The sequence below is a fragment of the Symphodus melops genome (genome assembly GCF_947650265.1).
Source record: "Symphodus melops genome assembly, chromosome: 4".
NCBI lineage: Eukaryota > Metazoa > Chordata > Actinopteri > Labriformes > Labridae > Symphodus > Symphodus melops.
In genome coordinates, this window is record NC_136694.1 from 12,894,363 (window position 1) to 12,917,481 (window position 23,119).

Genomic DNA, 23,119 nt, shown 5'->3' on the forward strand with positions numbered 1-23,119 from the left:
CATCCATGGTGGTATGAATGAAAAAGTCAAAGCTGCAAACAAGTTGCTGACTTTTGGAACAGAGCTTCTTTTCTTTTACCGGACAAATCTGCAAAACAAACTCCATTAAGTTTGGCGTATGTCAAAAACGCTGCACTGAAGTCGCTGGAGTGGACTGGCCAAAAAGGTATACATAAACAATATGCATACTGATAAATGACATCCAGTCAAAATGCTGTCAACCCTTTCAGAACCAACCAATGACATGCCAGCCGGTTCAGTAACCCCCTCCCCACCTCCCCACTCACCCCAACGTTTATGTACAATATCTTACAGGAAGACATAAAAACATTGTTTTAAAACCAATTACAGAATAAAATACCTTACAGATTATCATTAATATGTCAATATTAATAACAATATTACAAAGGTTTTGTTTTTAAAGACTACCAAAATATACATTTTAGTTTTTTTTTTCATGTTTCCGTGATGCCAAAGTTAAAAAAGGACTTTGTTGGATTTGTTCTTCCTTTGTGAAAAACATTTTTTCTGTCAAAGACCCATCTTGCATCTCTATCTGTCCACATCGGTAACAGCTGTGAGGGATTTCATCTTAAAGCGACATATCACATTGAAATAAAAAATAAAAAGAATAAAAAAACTCAAAAATAGTCCTCTGTGTCATTGTCAAAGATGACAAATGTTTCCTCAGAGATTTTTTTTTTTTTTTTTTTGCAGTTCTTTGCCCCAGCTTCAGTAAAGAAAATAATGGATAAAGTTGGGTTCTAGTTATTAGACTAAATGAGGACAAACGAGGCGAGACGGGGAAATTATGTTGAAGTGAGATTAGTACAGCAAAAAACAGAGTTCAGGATTTAAAAAGATATTCAGTCGGTGGGTGAAGCCACAGGGAGCCAGGAAGATCCCAGAAGAGCCTGTGGTCGGCCAATCAGGTTTTGCCATCAGTGGGCAGCCAGCGTTCTGATTGGCTCGTCAGCAGAGAAGAAGCCCTCCCATCTTCAGTGACCTGGATCCTCTCAGTGGTAGCCGTTAGTGAATGCAGTAGCAATCAGAGGACCCTGAGGATACAAGAGGGGATACGCTTTCTATGAGCTTTGTTAAGAATATGTGCACCAATTCATACATTTGAAAATGTGTGTTTGTCTGTTGGGGCTGTGACCTACCCCTAGTCCATGGCTGAACCCTGTGCTGGGGGCTGGGCTAGCTGCGCTGATGTAGCTGCTGACTCCTGAGTCCTGATTGGCTGCTGCATATAAGTCAGCCATTGGTCCAGGGCTGCTGGTTCCCAGGAAACCAGCTGTGCGTGAAGGGGTGGAGCCTAAGAGAGAGCGCGAGAGAGGACAGTAGTCAGGCTTGACACCAGAGGGCTTCATGCGCACACACATATCTAAAAATATACCTTCATTTGTCCAGCCAGGACTGTACACACATTTTAGGAAAGTATACACTAATTTTCATCTCTCTCACACACATACAGACACACATACCTCTAACTACTGCTGCTGCAGCGGCTGCTGCCATTGGTCCATATGCAGTCAGGGGAATGGCTATGAGATAGAAACAGACAGAATGAATGCACTGATGACAGCCACTGTGGATCCCTCAGTACAAGAGAATGAGTAACAATCGGCTGATTGCACATCTGCTGAAACATCTGTCATCTTGTTTAAATCCATCAGGTGGAGGGGTAAATTGAAAAGGATATATAAAACTGTGCCAAAGATATAACATCTGATAGATGTGACTTGTCACTCCTTAAATGTGAAACAGAATAACGCTCTTCATAAAAGCAAGCATAAACATTTCAAGCAGAGATGCAATTACATCTCAAAGACACTGGATGGCAGCGTGAAGGAAGGGCTAGAGATGTGGGGGTCATATTCACTAAACATATTTGATCTAAAGTTAGCTCCAAACAGAAAGTCCTAAAAACAAATCTGTCCTCACTGAAGGACGTCAGTCACAAGTCCGAGAATACGGGGCAGAACAGACTTGCTCACAATTAGTCAAATGCAGTTCCCTTAGATTGACTATATTTCAAGATATTTGTCACTGTGATTGAGTTGAAATGGATTTTTAAATACATTTTTCCCAGAATGCACCAACTGAGAAATGAGGGCTGATAATTTTTTCTTCATACATTTTTACTTTTTTTGGTTATGAATTACCCAGTGTTAGCTAATGACCACAACTAATCAACAATATAAAAACCTTGGTAAAAAATATTAAAGCCATACCGGCCTTATTTACACTATCTTGACATTTTAAAATGATGCTAACTTTTTCTGTGAAAGCATGGGGAAACAAATGCTTCGAAAGATTTTAAAGCTGGCTTTGCAATCACAATCTCCGAAAAAGCAATTTTCAGTATTCACACAGAGGTGAATTTTTAGATCAAAAGTATTTTAATGTATTAATTTGCCTCGTCTCAGCTGATGAGAGCAACATTTACAAGACAAAGTCTCTGATTCAATTATCAGGAAATTTGTTTTCACCACAGCTAAATAATCATTTGACTGCAGGTTTTGCCTTTTTGATCTCCTGGGAAAACTTTCCAAGTCACTTCAGTGAAACTGAATGGGAAAAAAATACACCGATTGGCTTTTTTTTTTGCCAAGCACTATGTCACTTTTTTCTCTCTAGGTGCCACTGACCTGCCAGCTCAGGGGGGTGGGATGATGTCAGGAGGGGGGTCCTCTCTAAATGGAATTCTAGAAACAGAGAAGGGAGAGAGAGAGAGAGAGAGAGAGCGCTTTGTCAATACAGACCACATACACAGACAATTAGCACAGAACAGGCAAGAAGGTGGTAGCAAAGGAACCAGAGGGTTGATACAGTCAAATAAACACTAAAGAAGATAAAGGAGGAACCAGTCAGATTTAAAACATAAGGAGATCTTTTAGAAGAGAATTCTTTAGAAAGACAGAAAGGAAGAGTTCAAACATCACATTCCTAAATCTACAAGCAGCCTGAGACCCGATTATATACACGCAAGACCCCCGTAGGTCACAGCTGAATCAACTAAATGTAACAGCATGTTTTCTTTAACCTCTTTCCTCTAAAGACCTTAAGACAGAGCTTCAGTTTGTACACAGACTTACCTGGGAACTGATAAGTATAACCAGGAGCGATACCAGAGTAACTACGGCTCGTGTAGGTAGCAGTCTGGAAGCCTGGATAACCTGATAGAAAACATTGAAAACACAATCACTTCAAATGTTTTGCCAAGTTTTGGAAAACTTGGTTCATATCTATCGAACGAAACTTTTTTATTTTTATTTTGACAAACACAACCATCTATATCGCTGGATGTGTGTTGCCATTACATCATCATTATTTGTTGTAATAATGTGGTGATTATCTGTAAAACAAGGAAATGCTCTTGAACACACAGGTTGTATTTAACTCTGTCTGGCTTCCCAAACAGCCACTTTTGACCTTTGTACAAAACACCACATGTCCAGTAGAGGGAGCCAGGCGACGACAAATAAAACATGCAGCTCTTGGTTTGTTTTCTCAATGAGAATCCTTCCGAACCATATTTTACTCCAGTATGTGAACATCATTTGCCCTTCAGCGTGTGACCTCTAAATATACAATACATTATTGCTGTTTTTTCCCAGGAGATAAGCATTGGAGAATCAGCACAGCGTTATTCAAGGAGCCATTTTTAGTTATTCTTCCACATTTCACTGGTTAAGTCAAGACATGTTTCAAATAAACATGTTCATGGTGGACATTTTAAATGTAGCCTTACATTAAAGCATAAAGACAAGAACTGTTTATTGGTATGGACAAAGACATACGTCATTTAGAAAATTAGGTATATTCAGTGGTGAGCGGTCACCATCAACTTCCTGTCCGTAGACATTTTGATTATTGAATCGCATCTAAATGACCTGTAAACTCAGGAAGGTCATTTTCCATCCAGGCTGTAAATAAGCTTCAGAAAAGACCAGTAATTCAAATAGCATATGTTATATATGTAAAAATTCCCTTTAATTACAGATGTAACAGTGACCAGATTATTTGTTATAAATTATTTGAAGGTATAAAAAACGTCCCTTTAGATTCTGCTACTTACTGCCCATTAAGAAGACCTCCCAGGGTCTTTTGGTTGTTATTGCATGGGCTACAGTACTCATATTTGCTGCTATCAAGTGTTATCTTTCTTGAAAATACACTTGATATCTTTCTTAATTGTGTATATTACCCAGCATGCCGATGCCCAGCATGAAGGCGTCCATCCCATAAGGCATCACTCTGGAGCGTCCTCTGGCTGAGCCTGTCGGCGTCATCACCTCTTTGGGCTGAGCTTTCTTACACTCCACCTAAAGCACAGGAGGCAAATGAGCATTCAGAACGTTCAGCTAGAATACAGACATGATAATCAACAGCAGAGTATCAAAGTGGGTTAACTGCTGACATCCGTACCATTTTGTTGTTGATCTCATGGAAGTGGATCTCGCACACTTTCTCGACCACATCTTCGTTCTCAAATGTAACAAAGCCAAAACCTGCGAACACACAATAAACAGACTCTTATTTCAACACATGACCTCTTCGATTGTTTGCGTTTGTGATATCCTGCAGGATGTAACAAAGACAACCTCTGACTTGGGAAATACACTGATAAAAACAGAAGTTCTCTACAAAGAATAAGAAAATGGAATATTCTCAATATGTAAATCGATTTAGTAGCCCAGATGATGCACTACATGTAGCCAATGCGTGGATATACTTTCACCAACATGAACCATTTGTAACAGGATGAGCTGACAACATCAGAACAAGCTGTGCTTGGCTCTCCTGTCAATCATCCAGAGGAGCAGGGGTGGGGCGAGCTCAGATTCACTGTCCTCTCCCTATTATCACACCCAATTTCTCTAACTCCACCTCCACCCTTTCCTGCCTCTTCTCCTTGTCTGCTCTCTCGTCTCATTAAGTAACATCCTCACTGTGCTGCCCCTGCATGGTGACCCTCAGCGGGCGCTGCATTGACTGAAGACAGAGATAAATGAATATGAGGAGGTGAGAGCATCAGAAAGACAAAAGAATATGATTGGAGATTTTATTTTTATTTTTTGGCTCTTTTGCTGAGGCTCACCCAGTGACTCTCTCACGCTGTTTCCCCTTTTTAATTTCTCACTTAGTGTGTCTACACACATTACTGTAATGTGTGTGTATCATCACTGTGCGTACGTACCTCTGTGTCTGTTGGTTGTTTTGTCAAACATGAGCATGGCATCATCGACCTGGGAGAACAAAGCAGAGAATAGATGAGCTTCGACATATTAACACACACACATTCAAATGCATGCAAACACACACACACACACACACACACACACACACACATCATTACACAGCATGGGGTGCCATTGTCCCTCTTTAGCATTGGAGCAAGAGGAGAAAACAGATGGAGAGGGTGGAGGGGAGAGAGGGAGGGGGTGACAGGTGACAAAGGAGAAAAGAAAAAGAAAGAAAGAGAGGGAGGGGGGAGAAAGGAAGAGAGGAATGGGGAAAGGAGGGAGAACAAGGGAGAGAAGGGTGGAGAGTAGGCATGGTGTATACAAATAAAATAAAAATGAAACGCAATCTACCAAGGTGGAATAGAAGTGAATGCTGCCAGTCCACATGGTGCTGGAGTAAGTTCCTGCCCATTCTTTGCGAGTTCTCACAAACTTTTCTCTCCCTCTTTTTCTATCCCCTTTCATTCGTTCACCCTTGCTTGTCTTTCTTTCCCTCTCCACAAAGTTTACTATTCCCATGGAGACGCTGTAAAGAATTTCAATTAGAAGAACTTGCCCCCCAGTCCACCCCGGCTATTTTCAATGAATAGAACGCAGAGAAAGGAGAAAGCAGAAGGAGAGTTAGCATATGACAAAAAAAAAGGGAGAAGCTGATGAATAATGGGGGGGCTGTTAGGGAAAAAAAAACATAGAAGGTAAAGTTTGATGAAGGATGAAAAAACCCTGTCATCTAATATTTTAGATCAGAGAGTGAAGAACAAAGTGAAACTTTGGGTCTTTGTCAACATGCGTCTTTCTTTTATTCTCCTTCCATTTTTCTTTTTCGCACTCACTCCACTGCCCTATTCATATTCCTGCTCCTCCTCTTTTCACCCTCTCTCCTCCCTCCCTCCCTCGCTCACTTGTCTTTCACTGGCAGGAAAGTTAGCAGCCTCTGCTCTAACTCCGACAACATGAGAAGGGAGAAAAGGGAAGCCAAGACCTGGGGCCAAAGCAGGAATCAACGTTTTTATTTTTCATCTATCGGTGTTGATGTATTTTTCACTAAAGAGTCATGATGACTTCTTGAAACCTCTGCAACACAGCCTGTTAACACACGTGAAGTATGACTAGATTTCTATTTTCATTGGGCAACAAGCACTGTAACTCAAACCAGTGTAACATGAGTTGCTGAGACCTCTAAATGACCAGGCCATCTGATTACTCAGACGGTAAACATGTCCTCTATTCTGACTGAGATTTTTCAAAGGTGCTTATGTGTGCAGATATTTCAAGATTCTTCTTTGCTAAGTGATCCCTGTGTAGAGTCGCTTCTTCATAGTCCCTGAAGCTTTTAACTCTCATCCTTGTCACTAAATGCAAACACAGAGCACCCCCCCCCCTCCTCGTTCTGTCCTTCATTCAGATTTTACCTCCCCTCCTCCTTCTCTCATGCTTTTCTTCCCTTCCGGTAGTCCAAACTCAATGACACAGCAGCCAGCGAGGGAACAGGACAGTAAGTAGACAGCTGCAGGCCAACATGTTATCATAAGAGTAGAGTTACATGCACAGCTAGTCCCCCCCCTCCTGTTAGCATAAGCATTAACATCTATTCTGAAGGAGATGTATGACAGTTATCCCTGCATTTTTTAAGGACAGAACAGAGGTAACCTGCTGCACAGTCATGCTAACAGGGTACATCTAATTGCCCCCCATTGGATTATAATGGTGTGATGACTTGAGAAATATTCTGTCACGTGTGTGAGCTTATGCTGTGGTCGCACACTAGCCCCCTGCCCTTCCCATACCCAGTAAGAAGACGATCTCCGATGTCCACTGCCCAGGGTGCTGTAAGACAATCTGATTGGATAGCTGTGGGGGTCTGAGATTGGCTTAGCAGCAGCTCAGTCGCTAGCCGGTCAGCACGCATGCGAGCAGCGAGCGAAGAGAAAAAGTTAAGGTCATATTCTCATGAAGTTCTGACATTCTCAGATGTAGGAGAAACAAGGCCTGACTGTGATGCGGCATCAAAAATATCCCGTTTTTAGTGAAGCGTGCAGCTATTGTCTGAAGAACAAGCGTTTGCTGACAAGTCCATTACACTACTTGTGAGATTATGAAAGGTGGCATTCACATTTTTTCCCCCTTCTGTCTCCTCACATCTCCCTCTTTCATTCTCTCTCTCTCTCTCTCTGGCCATCTCTCTCTAAACAGGCCAGCAGACAAAGTGTTCAGTCAAGCCTCCTAATCGCCAGCTCACATGGGTGAGTGGATTCCCAACTTTTCCCCGTCTGCCCCGTCCATCCTGCATTTTTCATCTTATCCACTCCTTCCCTTTTGCTCACTGCATTGACCTATTCTCTCTCTCTCTCTCTCTCTCTCTCTCTGGCTTTGATTTCGGCTGAGTTTAAAAAAGGGGGGATTTTAAATGTTAGTTCTTCGTGTAAGGTACTTTCAAGAATGCGGTATAGGGAGGCAAGATGAACGTAGAACCAGGGATTTCCTCTGGATTAGTTATAATTGACTGCATCACCAAAACACCTGAGATACTAATTATGGAATTACCTAACAACATGTCGGTTGTAGAGCTTTAAACATAAATATACAACTTGTTTCTCTGCTCCGTACAGTCATTTTTCAGCCAAAAAATTGAGCTGTTCAACTCTCCACTATAGGTTGAAAGGATTAGAAGGCTGTCACCTCAGAACTCAGACTGATTTCCAACACAAACTATCTCTGGTGAGGCTGGAGGCTGGATGGTATTGATTGATGCAGCTTTAAATGCCTTACTATGCAGCAGATGTTTAATAAAATTGCAATGCAAGTTGCTGTAATATTGTGTAAAATATGCAGATAGCAGCAACCATGGTGAATGTATTTAGTTACCAAAAAAGAAACATCTATCAAACTGACCCTGCTTGTAATAATAAACCTAGGGGGTAATTTAGGGTAAAATGATAAAAGTTTGCAATGCAGAGGACATTGATATATGTCATGAACACTGACAACCCTTGGGTTTAAAGGAGCAACTCGAACAAGAGGGTAGTTACTGTATATGCACATCACGTAGGTGCAGGGCAGAGCAAAAAGAGCAGACTTAGGAAGAAGATACGCCTGCACGCAAAAAGTTTTTATTCAATTACAATCACAACGTTTCGACGAGAGGCCATTCTTAGGTGATAATTTTGATGGTGATAAAGGATCTACACACCATTTATTAAATTGACTTTTTCTTAGTGTCTGCTTTACTTGGTCCAAAACACCTGATGTTTCAGCTGAGCAGCCATTTCAATTCAGTCCAATGAGGTTTGTGTAGGTGTGCTTTCAGAAGCGTGCTCCAAAAACATAGTGCCGGCCTGTATCAAAGCTTTGCAGAAAATGCATAGTGCATTCTGTGTTTTCCTTTGCGAGGCGGTGCCACAGTATGAAAATAAACAGGACACTGAGTCCGACTCCATCCCAACGTGCACCTTGTAACCAGGCTCAGACAATAAACAAGAAATACCTCCTGCTCAGCAGGAATGCACTGTGGGATTGGCGCTATCCACAATCCAGCTTTGGTCTCACGTGTCCAAACAGTCCAAATATTCCCTCATCCTGCGGAGGGAGTGTTGTCTTAGATATGAGTGTGCATGATCACCGGGGAGAACTGATTCGACACAGAGCTGCCATTTTAGAAAACACAGTCAGGATGCAAAACACTTGTCCCAACACACCTCACAGTGCTTTAAACAATGTGATGGACACATATATAATCCAGGTTTACGACCCATAAATGGAGAAAGTTATTTCAATTTGAGCTAACACCTGAAACCTGGTAATATCCAAAGCATGTGTCAGAGGGCAAATGAGAGAAAACAGAGGCGGACAGGAGACAGAAGGAGGTTCGTGCTGTTAATTTCTTCCAACCCATTAGGCCGACATCCTGAAGCAAGTTCATTTTCAAACTCTTTCCTGCTCTACGACAGCAGAACAGCACGATTAATGTTTGTGACACACTGCATCTCTGCCTATGAGTATCACAGTCTGCACAAACATATGCAGTCTTGCCCCCCTCCGCAACTACTGTCACACTTTCTTCTTTTCATTCATGCAAAGACACACTTCTTACTCATTTTTAAAGGAAACAAAAAAAACTCTGAATTACAGCAGGACAATGGGCAAAAGCAGGTCACCACGGCAACAAGACAGGGAGTGGAGCAGGGTGTGTGTATATATGGGAGGGGAGGTGAGGGACTGATTTTGGGTAAGGTGAGGGGGGCTGTTACAGGAGCAGCTGTTGCATTTGATTAGTTAATATTGAAGAGCCGGAACTCCTTTCACACACACTCCGAAACTCCCTAATGTGTAGTAAGCTAAAAAATAACCCAACCTTTCATGCATGATGGACACATTTACTGCTCATCAGATTGGTGTTTTTCTCTTTAATAGTCACTTTTTCTTCTCAACATCTTTACATTCCTCCTTTTCTCTGCCCTTCAACCCTTCTGAGTTGCCCTCCCTCTCTCTCCATGGGGGGCTGCTTCTTCCCTTTCAGCCCCCCGCCATCTCCCCTCCTCTCCTCCCTTCCTCTCCCTGCTTTTTTTCTTCTTCCTCCCTCTCCCTGGCCACTCATCTGTCTCCACAGCATGTGTTTGCCTTTCACCAAATTTCATTCAAAGGAGCTGAGCAGGACATGTGTAAGAAGCCAAAAACACAGAGATGTGATTGGGAAAAGAGCAGAATGGCTTACAAAAGCGATAAACTAACAACCAAAAATTATAACGTGGCAGAGAGAGAGCAACATGACGTGGAATCTTTGTTATCCTAATAGTTTACTATTTTCTCCTTATGAGGAGATGTTCTGAGTTTAGGCATATTTCACACATTTTGTAATGCCTTAATTTAAATAAAGGAGAAAAGAAAGCTAAATCTAAAAAATGCCAAAGGGATAGAGAAGAGAATACAATAAAGAAGCAAGGGACTGACTAACAAGGGGAACCTGAAATTAAGGCAGCTGCCTGGAGAAAGTGGAAATATTGTTTAGAAGCTAAACTGATTGAATGAATTTATTGATTTTAGAAGCAAATCTACAAAACTAGACAATTTGACACTTAAAACCACTATTTGTGACCAAAGGTGTGTGACTATTAGCATTCAGTAAAACTTAGCAAAACAGCTAAAGTTAGCTAAAAGTTAAGGGTAGAAACACAATAGAATAGAATATAGCCAACTCTATGTTATAGTTAAAGTTAGTTATCTAAAATTAACACATACACAGTGGATTTAGCTTACAGAAAAATGGCTGAAACACAGTCAAGTAGCAGAAAGTAATGAACATTTGAAAAAGTTAGCTTACTGAAAAAGTAATAAAACATCCAACTGCCATCAGAAAAAAGCTAACAGCCTAATGAGCAGTAAGTATATAAATAAAATTAAAAAATATGTCATTAAATTAATTGTTTTATTATTACATATAAGATCTAATTTGCAGTTGGTTAATTTTGAACATATTTGTTACATAATGTTCGGAGGGTTGTTGCTGAGGGAGTATTTTAGGTCGAATGTTTCTGGAAATCACTGCTCAGTGGAATCAAAAAGACAGAAGCTAATCACTATGAGGGACATCAACAAAATAGATGCCAGATTTATGTATAGTTTACCTTTCCAAACTGGTCGAAGTAATGCTTCACATCTTCAATGGTGGTATTGACTGAAAGTCCTCCGACAAAGATCTTCTTTGTCCTGGTCACCAGCTAGCAACAGAAGACGAAGAAGGCATCGTTTACCACAAATCACATTAGGCAGGGGGATGATGAGGGTGATAAAAGAGACTTTGTGTTTGTTTGTGTTTATCTAATCTCTGAAAGCTCTTCTGAGCATTCATCCAATTTCCCCTCAGTTAAACGTCTGTTGAGTTTAAGTCTCTGAGGTGTATGCAGGGATACAGGTAAGTACTGTGTATAACAGAGAGTGTGTGTGTGTATGTGTGTGTGTGTGTGTGTGTGTGTGTGTGTGTGTGTGTGTGTGTGTGTGTTGATTGCTGCTTGTGGGGATGGGTTGGTTAGGGTCAGGGCATTGGGTCACAGGGTCAGGCTGGACAAGTGGATTGCTGCTCCTCTTTTGTCACGTGCCTTGACTCTAATCCCAGCCAACCAGAGCTGAGTTATGAGAGGTGACACATGACAGCATCACCGCTCCTCCTCAGTGTTAACCCCTTCAGGGTGCACTCACCTTAGGCTGAGCCCGGCGAGGGAATGCTACCTTCGGATCGATCTGTAGGGGAGAGATGAGTGAAGATAAGTTTACACGGGTAAAAGCAAAAATATACACTCGCATTTTTGAACATTCTGCCATTGGTTATTTGCATCTTTGATGACGAATAAACAATGATTGTAATAAGCTGCAATTACAGAAAGTTAGAGGTTACTTTTGCTTAACCTACACTTTTTTCTGAAAGAAGTAATAAATTCCCCACCATGACAACATGCTTTTATCTTCTATTAAGGTAATTCAATCAAAAGACACTGATAAATAAACACAAATATTTCATATCTTATAAAACATGAAGATAATTTATGAAGTAATATGTATTTCTTTAGTTTTTAAAAAACCTTTCACTGCCAGAAAAAAGTACCATTTCTTATACATGCATTACATATGTGTAGATTAGATTATGTATGTAAAGATCTACTCTCTTATAAATTGTCAATCAATTAGAACTCTACAGTCAATAAATTAGTATGGCTTGAATACATATTTTGCGTAACCAATTACTACAGCTGGGGTCCCTGAGACATGAAGAAGAGTCATTAAGAAAAAGAGGTTCAAACATGTTTAAGTTGTGAGAGATGGGTGCTGGGTTTTAAGAACCCCAAATGAATGGTACGGTTATATAAGGGTTAAAAATCAAACAAATATTTTCCCTGCTTCTTTTTAGCCTGGGCGGTAAACCTCCTCTTACTCACCATTAAAACACTACCGGCCCTAAGCTTAAGTTTCTATGAGCAGAGACACTAAATCTCTACCTGCTCCGGAAATGTTGTTCAGTAGCTGATCCTGTGCTTGCATGAACTGAATGTTACTCTGGGCGCTGATGAATTATCACACTGTTAACTAACTAGAATTAGGTACAACACAGAGCCTCGAAGTCTGGACCCTTCTGAAGGCCTGCATGTCCAAAAATAGCATTTATGCTAATCTGCCAGCATGTATAGTAGACCCTTGTTTATGCAAGCCCCAAAAAAATCTGAACACACCAGCCGAACAAACAGGCACAGGGAACAAAATACACAGCCAGACATAAATATGTACATACTCAAAAATTGTATGTTAAGACGCAACTAAATGTATCTTAGTCCCAAAGTAGACAGCAATAGGCAGGTTGGATCCAAAATGAGCATTTAATATTCTGAATACTTTTCGGACAGATGTATATTTTTATAAATCTTATAAATCCAGACAACCTCCATTTTGGATTAGCCAGATTTGACTGTATCCATATTGCTCCCAAGTGGCATGTCTCAGCACTGGTCAAGGTTACAGATAAAATTAGAAGCAAATGAGTTTTGAATGAGCTGGCCTTTAATAATGCGAAATATGCAAAGCCCAGCCTGGCATTTTAAATTTGTGAGGAATCTGGTGTTATTCTCACTCAAGCCGAAGAGAGAGTGAGAGATGATTTTAGGTCACAGGACCTTGTAGTGTATTATGGTCTTAGAGTTTCATCTTTGTTCTAATAATTGGACGTGTGAAGCATAACCTCTTGTGTCTCCCACAGCCGCTGTCAGAGGTATTAGATTGATATTGGCAACTAAAAGGAGCCTATCAAATGGCCAGAAATAAGCACTTATCGTGTGAATAAACCACACAATACACGGGTGGTAGTTCATTCAATATTCAAGTAATCCTTTCATCTCCTTCCTGTGATAATTCCCTGCTTCTGATGACAAATCTACAGACGAAAATACCCTTCGAGGACCTTTGAGAACCTCAGATTTAACACTGCGTTCGAGAGCCAAACGCTGTGATGCAGCTGCAGCGTCCTTGGGAAGGATTGCAGAGGGACTTTGCACCTTGAAGTGGGGCACAAAGACGAGAGGAGTCGTGTCACCTCCAGCTGCTCTGAGCACAAAGACAAAGGTGACAAGGACACGTGAAGCCAACGGCGATTGTAGGCAACAGCAGTGCACCAGCACAGCCACTCACAGAAACAACGACAGCACAGCACTTCTTATGGGGTCTATGCTTAGTAGGCCAAATGTGACATTATACATGTGTGGCCTAGAACTGTATGATTAATAACAGAAATACTGTGCTCATTCCTTTGAAACTTCAACAGACTAATGAAATATGAGAGCAAAATACACAGATGCTATAAATGAATAGTGCAGATGAAGCCATACACAGTATACATGTCTCCCTGTTTACTCCTTGCAGCACATGTACCAGCGCACCTGTACTCCTGAATTTAAAAATCATATTTTAATGCTATTTATAGCAACAGGCAAAAACATTATAGAAACGCCAACCTGCAGTGACCTCTGAAGCGGAACACAATGACAGAATCACTACTACAGCAGGCAGTAATGTGCCTAGTCATTATTAAATGTGGTGTTGTGCTGTTTCTGCGTAAATCGCAGGCAACGTGTCCGCTGTTCCTTCCAAACTGAAAGTGCCAAGATGTAACAACGTCTCGTGTTGTTCAGGTCAGCCCACCTGCCTTTAACTCTTTTTACTGAATGGGAGGACAGGTGCTGCCCCGGGGCAAGAGTGTGCGGCAGAGACACACATACAATGAGCTGACAATGATAGCGGTCAAAAAGCAGCTCTTGTGATTGACACAGGGCTGCACTCACATACAGCGTACACGTTCAAACATATCTGTTTTTTTTACAAAGTACAGGCAAAAGATTTTTGTAAATTTCCAGGATGTGGAGCTGTTTGAAAATCAGTCTTCTTTTAAATGTTACTCTGTAAGATTGTTTTCCTCTTCCGCTTGGATCGAATTCAATTCAATTGGATCGAAATGTTGTGTTGAGACACATTTTCAAAGTCAGAAAACTGTTACGAGACTCTACAACCGGACTAATCTGCTAAATCAAACACCTGACGAATTAAGTAAAGAAAGCGATAACATGAGAAGAAGTGTATATGCTTAATGCTGGTGTAGGGGCTGCAGGATTTCATCGCTATCCCAATGTTAGAATTTGCAATAAAAACATCACTTTAGATATTTATCCATGGTGGCAGAAGGCCTGATTATCACGGCAATGCTTTCAAACGATAGTGATGCAGTCAGATGAAGCTCAGACTATTAACTTCCTCTGAGTTATGATCGCTAATTCAGTGATGAAAAAAAGGCTTTTTGGATTTATTTTGGATTCAGGCAAAAACATGCTGCAAACATAGGTATCATGTAAAACACAAAGAATGGCAAATAGACAACACTGAATAAAAGCCAATGTTCTCTTTTCAATATTCAATGTTATCCCACATCATATATTCTTTACATACTGTCAAAACACACACATTTGAAAGCTTCTTCATTTTCAGGAGCTATTTAAAAATAGCTTAAAATACATTGTTAATCTTACCAACTAGACTAGGTTAGGCCTAATGCAATATCTGTAGTGGTGCTACTATAGCTACGGACATGCCATGCTGTTAAAAAAAATAATCATTCCACCCCACAGAAATAAGAGATTATATCTAATATGCAACTTCTACATCTGGCTGTACTCAGAGGAAGGCTGTATATGAGAACTAAAGCATCTATCAGACTGGTAGATTAGCCTGGAGGAAGACTGATAGGCCACAAAGCAAAAAGTAAAAAAGACTTAGCCAGGTCTCTGTTTGCAACACTCAGAAATAGCTCTCATGGAGCGTGACATTGAGAAGTCCCAATCAGCAGTGGAGAAAATGTAACTTTCTATTAAGAGAAGGAAGGTTGTTCTTCCCAGACCGGCAGAGAGGAGTTATGACTGAGTGTTGGTGAAACGGTCTGACTAACATCCTGCTTCATGACATCCAACCTCCGCTCAATCTAGAGTAGCAAAGTGACGGCAGTAGAGCCTACAGTATGATTTAGGTGGTTTAGCTTTGAAGACTAATCTACGAACAATAGTCACCTCACGTGGCCCAGCGTGTCCACCAGTGTTACAAACTGGAAAACAAAACAAAAAATTAAAAAAAAGATAAATCCATAGCTCGACAAAAAGAGAGACAGAGTGTCGAAATGAGAACGAATGGGGAGAAAGAGGAGGTATTCATTTGGAAAACAGAGTCAGCTCTTGAGAAAGATGGGCCTGTCCGGTGTAGCGGGGCAGTGGGGCCGTCCCAGCAGGCAGCCCCTCTGATTTCATTAATTAACAGGACAAAGAGTACAAAACAGATGGGCCCGTAGAGGATCTGGGGCTCCCATGCTACCCCCACAGGCACATACACACAGAGGCACAAACATTACAGAGACACTAACACACATATATACAAAGTGACATATATGTAATTAAACTGGCAAGGAGACACAATAAAACACAAACATTTGGAGTAATCCTCCCTTTCCCGACTGCTCAAAAACAAGTCATACAAAGACGCTCAAGCTCTGACACGTTTGCCAACCTGCCAAGACATTCTAGCAACAAAATGGCAAACACCCACAGTGGTAAACAACAGAAAGGCACCACAGGCTGCCCCAATATGGCACAATAATCAATATGAGCGAAACAAAAAGCAATAAACAGAGGAGAGGGACAAAGGGGAGTTAGCGTGTCAGAGCATGCACAGAGATAGAGACTTTGGGTTCAGGCCAGCAGGGTCAGTCCGCACAGCTAAACAATGGCACGGTAATTAGTTAACGAAGCTGACTAATGAGGAACCCCACCACACCCCATCCCCGTACCCCTGCTAGGGTTCCACTACAGCAGGGCGGTGGTGGGAGGGGGGTGTGGTTGTAGCACACATAGAGAGAAAACCTGGATCCACCTTCAGAGCAGGGCCAGGCTTTAACCCCGGATCTGAGGCCACGCATGGACCTTCAGAAGCCCAATCCAGTTTGCTCTCTTCAATCCGATTAGTTGCTTTTCAGATCTATACTAATTACAGCACTGGAGCAGGGCCTCCCTCTCCTCTCCTCTCCTCCACCTTCTCCATCCCCCCTCTCCCCAGTTTTGTCCACGTCAGCAGTTACAGCTAATCTCCAGTCAGGAGTGAGGATCGAGCACTATAGCATCTGAAGAAAGTCTCCGCTAGCAGGTGGCAGACTGTGGTGGCAACAGTCCACAGAGGCTGGTGCCAACATATGCTGTTACAGTGCACAGCTATAAACAAAAACAGCTACATTAGCACCATGCTGGTTGCTACAACTGTACTGTAGCAGGCAATGGTGGAAAAAGCAGCAATTAACACCTACTTTAGCACAACTTGAAAGGGGGTTTCTGTTTAGTGCAGTACACATGAAAATTCAAAAATGTTTTTTCTGCATATTCCTTATTTTTAAAGGTGTAATTTAGGGGGTTTATTGTCTTTATGAATATAGGACAGTGGATAGCCGGGGAAATAAAGACAGGTCAAAGAGTCACAGGTCGGATTTGAACTCAGCTGTCCACTTAGAGAACTACAGCTTTCATACATAGGGTCTGTAAAGCACACTAATCACTACGCCACTGACTACCCAGTATTGATTATTTTTGCTACTGATTCCCAAACAAATGTCAAAAATCCTTGATAAAATAAATAGTTTTAAAGTGGTGGCGTCTTCTCCTCTGTATTTTTTTTTACTCGTCATAGGTACAATAGTGTGAACAATAATCCCTTCCTTATATTATTCTAAATCAGTGATGCAAAATTGCGCTGACAGTGTCCAGGTCACAAATCTCATAAATGACCTTTTGCCCCGACTGAAAACTCTCTGATCTACACCACAAACAATAACGCACGGCAATCTAAAAAATCACCCTACACTAATCCGAGAGGATGAGAGGTTTCGGAGAATATCGGGGCCCGGTCTTTTCTTCTCCTCACAACTGCTTCCAGTAAAGAATCTCTTTTAGAGAAAACAAATACCAGTTGTGCCTTCTTCTCTTTCCAGAGAAACACAACAGCACACCATGGCCCTAAGGCAAAACTGTGGCCAGGCAGGAAATCTAACCTCCAACCAAAACAACAAACCCCAACAGACCTTGCTCTGAAAAAACAGACAACCACTCATTTGTTGCATCTAAATGTTAGGCCCACAGGTACAGACAGCATCTATAACGTCCAATAAATGTTTGGTTTGCTTTCTATGTCTGGATGAGACAATACTGGATGTAACAGGGCTGTAAATGTTTAATATCACTTGCAGCAGGGGATTTGGACCTTGTACCGACTAATGTAGTTTACTTCTCACCCTGGGTGTCCTCGAACAGCATCCTGTTGCTCTGTTATATCTTTCTTTATTAACCTTCCTTGTCTCTATCCTTTCTATGTCAGCCACTGTGGCGTCTTTGCTCACCAAAGAAACAAAAAAAACAAAGGCTTGGCATTAAAAGGAAGAAAAAAACAAAACAAAAAAATCAGAGAAGCGAGTGTCCTCCTCATTTCTCACAACTCACGCTGATCAAACAATAGTTATCCCCGTCTCACTGTGGAGACGGGGGAAGTGCGTCCAGGTGTTGGGAGGAGAAAAAAAAAGTTAAAAGTTAAATAAATAAATGTAAAAAAAAATAGCCCAAATGGAGCAGGTGTTGCAAAGAGGTTGGTCCCAGACAGATGCAGAACTTGCTCCAGATATTTCAACCTATCACAGAATCGACCTTAGAATGACCTCAAAGCTGAGTGCTGAAGAAAGATTATACTTCTTCTTTGAAAGCATGTTAAAGAGGTTTCGATTCGATTTTTTCTTTAAAACAGGTCACCTAAAATCTCTTGAACAACAAAATTAGCATTTTTTTTAACAGCCGCACAACGTTCTGTCATTTTCGCCTGTGGTGTTAACAACAAGTATAATATATGATCGTCCTCAAAGATAGATCATGTTTAAAAAAACAGTGGGGGAGGGAAAATATTAGCCTATTTTTTTAAATACATTGACAAAATGGATAACAAAACCCCTGCTTTAATACCAAACTTCCTATGTGCCCTGGTGCCACAACAACCTGAGCAAACCAAAGCAGCATTTGAGTGGTTCACATTATTATTGTTTAGCCTTACGCTGTATTTTGGTTTATAATAGGGCAACGCCTTAACCCACCATCGGCCTGACAGGCTAAGCTTCTGCCTCCAAACCAGTGTTCACATCAGACAGACGAGCTCTCTCTCTCACTGTACCTACTTTTAATAGGTAATATGACTTAGCGAGCAACACTTCACAGTTGCTTAGAACATACTTCCAAGCTAACTGGAAAAAAAGGTGGATTACAAGTAGCATTTAGTTGTTGTTGTTTTTTTTTTTTTAAATCAAAGCAGCAGTGCACGCACACATCCAACTTTTCGACTCATATTGTAAAACACATAAAACTACACAAATAATAACTCTCCATATATACAAAAACTATGTATATTAAGCCCCAGACCTGCTTCCCAACCAAGCTGAGTGTTTTTAGTTAATGCAAAATAGCTGAGAAGTTGTTATGGAGACATAAATCCCATCAGGCCATGCAGTTACAGCGTGGTCTCTGGTGGCTGGCGTCTCCCCCAGCAACAGGCTTGATCCAACAGCTAACCAACTCTACCTTTTCTCCACCCCTGGGCACTGCTGCCTTTCTGTGCCACCGATTTTCACTGTCAAATAATCCTATTGTAGGTGTGTGTGTATGTATGTATGCGTGTTTTGTACTGTGTGTGTATACCGATGTGCCCCACTGCTACCAATCTACATGACCAAGACATTAACACTCGCATAGATATTTAAATCCTAGCCAGTTGCCTTGGTTTGACCAAATACACACTGCATTGATTCACACATGTTTTAAATCCACCTCCCTGTGTAGTAGTAGCAGCAAATATATGCGTAGAAAACATGGTGTGCTCTGGTCTCTATTTGGTAACTTATTTTCTAATTAGCCCACATTTAAGTTTTTATGTGAGTGTAAAAGTGTAGGAGGGAAAATAACAGAGAACCTCCAGATCACAGCAGTTGTACAAACAAACATCTGCATGAATATTTAAATGAAGACTCTTTCGGACCTCACAGAAGACTTCCTCCCCCTGACATCAGTTTTGGAACCACAAACACAACTGTTTCCTTCCCTCAAACTTCTTTCTTACCTCTGCCACTAGAAAGCCGTTGCTGTTATTTTCTATGAAAAAAAAGGGAAAACTTCTCTCTGCATAAACCCTTTGAGGGTTTTTTTTGCAAGGGGCTCCTACCCCACTCAGGTCCCCAGGTAACCATGGCAATGAAGACCAAGAAAGAACGCTTTCATGTTGGCGCCCTGAACCGGGATTTGGAGGGGGAAATGAGCAGAGAGGGGGGGAGGAGGGGTGCTCCACAACCTACTCCTCAACTTTACAAGCCATACGGTGGGAGGCAAAATGCACCGAGGGGAAGGGAAATAACATGCAACACAGAAGCCGATTTGGAAAAGTTGTTCAACTGGCAGCATCCAGCTCTTCAAAGGGAGAAAGAACTCACCGTTTTGGAGTCCAACTCGTGTCTGTTTTGCGCCAAAACCTTTTCAACGCCTGCTTGCTCTGCATATGTTACAAATCCAAAGCCCCTGGGAAGAAAAAATCAACAAAAAACAACAACAAATTAGCTCCGGGAGAAGAAAAAAAATCAAAAGCAAACTAACGACAATCGTGTGTAAAAGCATGGCAGAGCATGAGGCATCCAGTGATAGGACGGTGGAGCGCACACTCCTCCTTCTTACCTCGACCGCTTGGTAACGGGATCCCGCATCACCATGCACTCCTTCACCTCGCCGAATTTGCAGAAGTACTCCTTTAAACCCTCTGAAAACAAAAAAAAGCAAAGAAACCGGTTAAGTTTACCCAAATTACAATAATTTCTCTCCAGGCATTTGTGGCTGGAAAGAGACAATAGGGGTCGGGCAGACCACGTTGTTTGTATGTCCCCTCTTGAGATTGTAGGCTATCTGGCCATTCAGCATAATAGCCCATTAGGCCCTGCGGACCACAAACAAAGCTCCACTAGGTGACGATTGCCGTTTTGACACAACGGCATGCAGCAGTGAGATAATAACACAGGCCATCCTCACAAGAATAAACTGTCTACATGCACCAGCCGGCGCTCATGCTTCTTAAAATAAATGAATGGACCCATCGGAGTGCAACAATAAGGAAAACAACACACGAGCGAGCGCGGGCATCAATATGAGACGAACTTGTGCTTTAACGCTCAATAATCGATGGCTTTCACTAGACATGCCCTTCAGTGTAATGAAAGCACACGCAAAAAGGCAGACAAAGTGGTTGAATGTGCATGCATTTCCCCTTCTTAATCTCCCTGCGTCTCGGAAGTCTAAATCCTAGAGCTGATCCTTATTGAATAGGAGGCTTTGATTTAACTATTTACAGTGTTCCTCCGTAACTTCACGGGTGTCCAGGAAGCGATCTTTAAACTAAATGTGTGCAGAAGAAAGAGGAATAACAAGAGGGTTTCTTCTGTCTTATTAAAGTAGCGTGTGGGACAGCTCACCTTGTGTTGTCTGCCAACTCAGCCCACCGATGAACATTTTGCTGAATGAGAGAAATACAAGCTGTAAGTCACACAGGATAACACGCGTCTCTCATGCACAACACAGACACAGTAGCAAAATGGAAGGGGGGAACTGGGGAGGAAATTATATATTTTTTTAAAAATAGCATCAATAAAGTAAAAGAAAGCATCGGCCATGTTGCGAAGTCACCGATCGGCCAGTCGGGCCGTTATAATCCCCTGGAGGAGGAGGAAAATAGGAGAGGGTCTTCCAGATGATGGAGGAGAAGTTGCAATGGAGGATAATGGAAATAAATAAACAAACAAGAGGAAGCAGCCGCGCGTCTGTGTCTCCTCTCCGCTGAGTGGATCCATCCCACACATACATACATACACACACACACACACACACACACACACAGACAGACACACACACACACACACACACACACACACACACACACACACACACAGCGTGCTTGTCTTTTGTCTCGGCGCTGCTCCTCTCCCGCACTGAACTCAACTAAAGTCCAAGGTGAACTCAAACCGGGCCGAGAGCCGAGCGAAAGCGCGTGCTCCTGGGGTAAAGGCTGTTACCAGGGGTCGTGGGGGGAGTTGTCCGTGCCGGAGGACAGGCTGCTCTGGCTCCCTTCCGTATCCATTCTGCTCTCCGCTGCTATATTCCCGCACTGTGAGGCGAGGAGAGGCAGTGAAGCTCCACTGCTGCTGCTGCTGCTGCTGCTCCAGACTCAGGGGCGGGCAGCCGAGCAAGGGAGGGGAGGGGAGAGAGGGGAGGGGAGAGGAGAAGTGGGGGAAGGAAAGGTGGGGGTGGGGGTGGAGTGGTGAAAAAAAGAGGAGGGGTTGAGCGAGGAGACACGCACACAAGCATGCATACACGCGCAGAGAGAGGCCCCGCCCCCTACCTCGTTTTTTCCCGTAGCCTACCCCCGGCCTCGTACCTCCCTCTCCTTCCCTCCCACCTCCCTCCCTTCTGCACGTTGCCTGCCATTATTCATGCTGCCACTGGCGCTCACTGTAGTGTTTCCCCGCCGTCCTTGTCATTGGTTGATCATAGCAGCATGGCCCATTAAAGCGTTTGAATGTTTATAGAGATACAGTTGTTTTCCCTCTAATCAATGCTGTATCATTAGAATGAATGCAGACACATTTGGACAAAAAGAAATAGAAGGCATGGGCTAAATTAACAACACCAGCATTTATTGAATGGACCATTAAAAACGTGTTCTTAATTGATGACATATCTTTTTATCCTCTTTAAATTGCCCAATTTGAAATAAATGCATTCTGCAGAATCTGAAGCGTTGAATGATGGAAAATGATGTCTTCCTGTTGCTCCAGGTTGGGTCTCAGGTGAAATGAGACATCTGCAACCAGGATACTGGCTCCCAGCACATTTAGCCAGACAGCAGATTACATAAAAGCAGCAGGCTGCTTATGAAGTCATCCATTGCATAGAGGTCATTGAGGTCATGTTTTGTTAAAAAGGGGATGTTCATGTTGAATTGTGATGTGCCTGTATGAGGATGAGGTAATGTGATGTGACCTTTGAGGATGTAGTATGTTGTCATCTTTATAACATAATGAGATGAGATCTATTAATAAACCATGTGTTAGTATGTGATGAGTTTTTATATATTGTAATATAATGTGACCCAATAATATTTTATACAGTGTTACAGTATTTAATTTGATATGCTATGACTCAATTATGTTTAGTGACTGTACATCATATGATGTGATCCAACCTATAGAAAAACATAAGGCTATATGACATTATTTGATTCAATATAATCTGACCCTATTGGAGTAATATAATGACCCTAAAGAGTAGCATATAATGTGATGTGAGCTGATATGATGTTATTAGACTGTGTACATTATATGATGTGACCTTACAATATATGATGTACTTTGATGTGACCTTGTACTGTGTACTGTAAATGGCTGTCATTTGACCCTATATTTGTAATGTGATTTGACCTTGTGATGATACCGAACACAATCTTTTATGATGAAATGTGATGAAAATCCTTTATTGTGTAATGTAATGACAACCTATGTGGAAAACAAATGAATACAATGTAGCAGTCACAGTGATGTTCCAGGAAGTAAACCCTTAAAGCTCCTGTGAGTCGTTTTTGCAGGTTATGAAAAATATTGAAATTAATGCTGATGCCTCCATATGACCTATTAAAGCAAAAAATACTTTTATCAACAATATTGGTTATTAATATATTTGAATAATTGG

The 23,119-nt window shown here is 41.8% G+C and overlaps 1 protein-coding gene across 3 annotated transcripts; it reads right to left on the reverse strand.

Annotated features, from left to right (window-relative positions):
* Positions 1–408: 408 nt before the first annotated feature.
* LOC306823221 (RNA-binding protein Musashi homolog 1-like) lies at positions 409–21,623 on the reverse strand. Of its 3 annotated transcripts, XM_079342656.1 has the most exons (15): positions 21,448–21,623; positions 20,851–20,891; positions 20,063–20,144; positions 19,825–19,909; positions 15,346–15,375; positions 11,445–11,486; positions 10,874–10,966; positions 5,207–5,255; positions 4,435–4,517; positions 4,214–4,331; positions 3,102–3,182; positions 2,655–2,711; positions 1,488–1,547; positions 1,164–1,318; positions 409–1,058 (listed from the first exon to the last, which is right to left on the reverse strand). In XM_079342656.1, exons 1-15 carry the CDS (start codon positions 21,510–21,512, stop codon positions 1,017–1,019), a joined length of 1,083 nt encoding a protein of 360 aa, XP_079198782.1. In that variant the 5' UTR covers positions 21,513–21,623; the 3' UTR covers positions 409–1,016. The 3 variants fall into 3 exon arrangements, with proteins under 3 accessions (XP_079198782.1, XP_079198781.1, XP_079198780.1); XM_079342655.1 differs by lacking the exon at positions 15,346–15,375; XM_079342654.1 differs by lacking the exon at positions 15,346–15,375 and having other exon boundaries at positions 409–1,085.
* Positions 21,624–23,119: the final 1,496 nt, after the last annotated feature.